The 3,266-nt window shown below is 32.3% G+C and overlaps 1 protein-coding gene across 2 annotated transcripts; it reads left to right on the top strand.

Annotated features, from left to right (window-relative positions):
* The first annotated feature begins 308 nt into the window (after window positions 1-308).
* LOC111393622 (chaperone protein dnaJ 20, chloroplastic-like) lies at window positions 309-2,719 on the top strand. 2 transcript variants are annotated; one of them, XM_023019240.1, is made up of 2 exons: window positions 309-789; window positions 2,384-2,719. In XM_023019240.1, the coding sequence occupies exons 1-2, from the start codon at window positions 331-333 to the stop codon at window positions 2,522-2,524; spliced, it is 600 nt and encodes a 199-aa protein (XP_022875008.1). In that variant the 5' UTR covers window positions 309-330; the 3' UTR covers window positions 2,525-2,719. The 2 variants fall into 2 exon arrangements, with proteins under 2 accessions (XP_022875008.1, XP_022875009.1); XM_023019241.1 differs by lacking the exon at window positions 2,384-2,719 and adding an exon at window positions 1,810-2,353.
* Window positions 2,720-3,266: the final 547 nt, after the last annotated feature.

Genomic DNA, 3,266 nt, shown 5'->3' with positions numbered 1-3,266 from the left:
TATTTTTTAGTCAAGTCTTACTCATTAGATTGTTACAAGTGCTAATACGGTAGGCGCCCAGCTACAGATTTTGACGAGGTGTTCAAAGGTCTATTATCAATGTTGATCAGTTATCATGCATCGATAGGATCTTCTCATCCCTTCCCAACCGTACTTCGATAAATCCAAGTTCGATCGAATTTGATCATTCATATCAAAATCAAAGTCAACAAATCTAAGTAAACAACTTCGACTTAATGGACCCCACCTTTCATTCACATTCCTCCCTCTCCCTTCTCTCTGTGTATATATACACACACAGCACCAAGAAAGGACCTAAAAACTCTCATAATGTGCTGCAACTATGGCGTTTCACTACCCAGAAGCGATCGGCCCCGCCTCACCTTCCTACCATCAACCCGACCCGACCCACTTCCCAAAACAATCTCTTTTCCTACCTCCAAATCCTTCCGGGTGGGACACGGTCGAGCCATTAAACTAGTTAAATCCACACTTAACGATACCCATTCACTCTCCTCGGAGCAGGCCTCCAGCTTCTACGACTTATTGGGCATACCCGAGACGGGCACTTTGATCGAGATCAAACAAGCATACAAGCAGATGGCCCGGAAGTACCACCCGGATGTATCCCCGCCGGGTCGGACGGAAGAGTATACTCAGCGATTCATTCGGGTACAGGAAGCCTACGAAACGCTGTCGGATCCTGGAAGGAGAGCGTTGTACGATTTAGACATGGCTAAGGGACTTCATCTTGCATTCTCTACCAGGAGCCATTCCAAATTCGACGAGGTTCCTTCACTTTTTCATATATATAATATTGGTTCAGATTTAGAGGGTGTTTGGTAGGAATTTTTATGTGAAAATGTATTTTTGAATTGTAAATTGATAGAAAATGTGTGGTTGAAAAATAAGAAAATTTTTTTGATTTACGTGTAATATTATTTTAATAGAAAATGTGTGATTAAAGAGAAGAGAGAGAAAAATGTATTTTAATAAAAATGGGTGCCAAACAGGGCTTATTATACATTGCCGGACGTGCTTGAAAATGAGATTTTTAAGTTTTTACTTACTACTTCTCTCCCATAAAAATAAGTTTCCTTTCTTTTTCGTGTGTCCAAATTATAAATCACTTTACTTATTAATGAAATTATAATTTTTTTCTAATATGACCTCAGCAAATATAAGCTCAACGTATTTAAATTCTAAATTATTATTTAAAAAAATTTAAGCGTATATTAAAAAAATTTATATTTTCAACTATATTAATTATATATATTTTTAATCTGTATGGAAATAACGATAAAATTATTTTTATGGGACGGCGACGGTATTTTTTAAAGCACAATCAAACATGCTTGGGATAAAATTGAAAGCACTTACATATTTAAATGAGTGATTTTAATATTGCATTACGTTATAATTTTCCAATGTATTATTATTTTAGGAACTTAGGGTATGATACGTTTAGTATTCTTTTCTTTATAATTTACGAAATTAAGGCCGTGTTTAATTGACAATATTTTTCATGAAAAATATTTTTTTTTTATCCAAGTTTCTACTTTTATTCCGTTTGATTACATTTTTTTTTATAGAAGCATTTTTCTACTTTTGATTTCGTGATCATATTTTCCTCGAAATCACGAGGAATCCACTCTAGCTTTCTCTCTCTTTTCTATCCCTTCTCTCTTATTTGTCCATCAATAAAAAAATAAACAAATATAATATTTTTTAAATTGAAAATTAAATTAATCAAACGAGTTTTAAATCTTTTATGGGTAGTTGTACTTTGGTCGAAGCTGATGGCTGTTGGTGGAAAAATACAAAGAAAGCGCGCTTACTAATACAGAAGAATTCTAGATGTACAGCGTGTGAAATTTCGCATTTGAAGTTCCGACAGAATTCCCTTCTTTTGGGTCGGTGGAAAGGAGAATTACTTTTTCGCCTGTGGAAATTTGGTAGTTGTAAGAGTTGGACTAAAATTGAGTTGTCGAGAAAGTGCGAACACAATGTTATTTAGTCTCATTTTACGTGGCGCTAATGTCTTATTTCATTTAACACATCATTTAATTTTACATTAACGTCACATAAATTGAAATTATAACCCTAATAGGGATAAATAGCATTATTCTAGTAGAAAATACGATGTTAAAATATAGTAAGATATACACATGCTGATATATGACGTTCATCATTGCTTGGTTTAGAGTCGTACTCTCTCATAGACTTGAATTCACGGTCGACGAAAAGTATAGTATCTTGAGAGAGTATTGATGTTTTCAATTCGTTCCACTTTTAATAAAAAATACGAGTGTTTTGTTTTTACGAATTACATTTGATTTTAGTTAAGTGGTGTCTTACTAGGCTTGTTTTATGGTAATTACAGCAAATGGAAGAGAAGTGCGAATGGAAGAGTCGATGGCAATCTCAACTATTAGAGCTAAACAGAAGAAGTATGTACAATGAATCGACTAATAATATGACGTGGGCAGCACAGATGCGCAGGCAAAGGAATGAATCATCTTAATCGTATGTTTGATAATATAGATAGGACAGTACAATTTAATATGGTATACCAAACATGAAATTTTGGTTACGATTATACATAGCTTATGCATATTTTTAAGGCTTGATTTGGTATTGTCCTGTTTTAAGATAATCAGCTTTTGCTGTATAATAAGGAGATTGGACTACGATAAGAACCAGTTAGTTGTTTAGTAAACTTTTGTTTTAAAATTAAAATTTTAGCATTTAGTAAATAAAAGTGATTTATTAATGTGATGGAATATAATTACCAAACTAAAACATTGATTATAATGATATTATTTATTTTATTATTATTGATAGCATTGAAAATTCATTTGAATTTTTATAATAATATATAATATCATTAAATATTATTCTAAGATCGTATATTCACTATAGTTGTATTAAAATGAAAAGATAATATCTACTACATCTCAAAATTTATAATTTCACAAAATAAAAACATATCCCATATAGTAGAAAAGGATTTACAGCTTGTTTGGTAATGAATTTTTTGCTCAAAAAATTGATTTTTTTTACCGTTATTTCACTATTGCAGCCACCATATTTGATTTCTTCTCTCACAATGGATCCCATATTTCTCCTAATGATCAAAAAATCAATTTTTAAAATCACTCTCAAACAGGCTCTTACAGGGTGTTTGGTAGGGATTTTGAGAATTGATTTTTTGACCGTTAGATGTAAAAGTGGGTCCTACCTGTAAGAGAAGAATTCAAAAATGA

The sequence above is a fragment of the Olea europaea genome, chromosome 4 (genome assembly GCF_002742605.1).
Source record: "Olea europaea var. sylvestris chromosome 4, O_europaea_v1, whole genome shotgun sequence".
NCBI classification, from domain to species: Eukaryota; Viridiplantae; Streptophyta; class Magnoliopsida; order Lamiales; family Oleaceae; genus Olea; species Olea europaea.
This window is presented reverse-complemented; position numbering and strand designations above follow the sequence as displayed.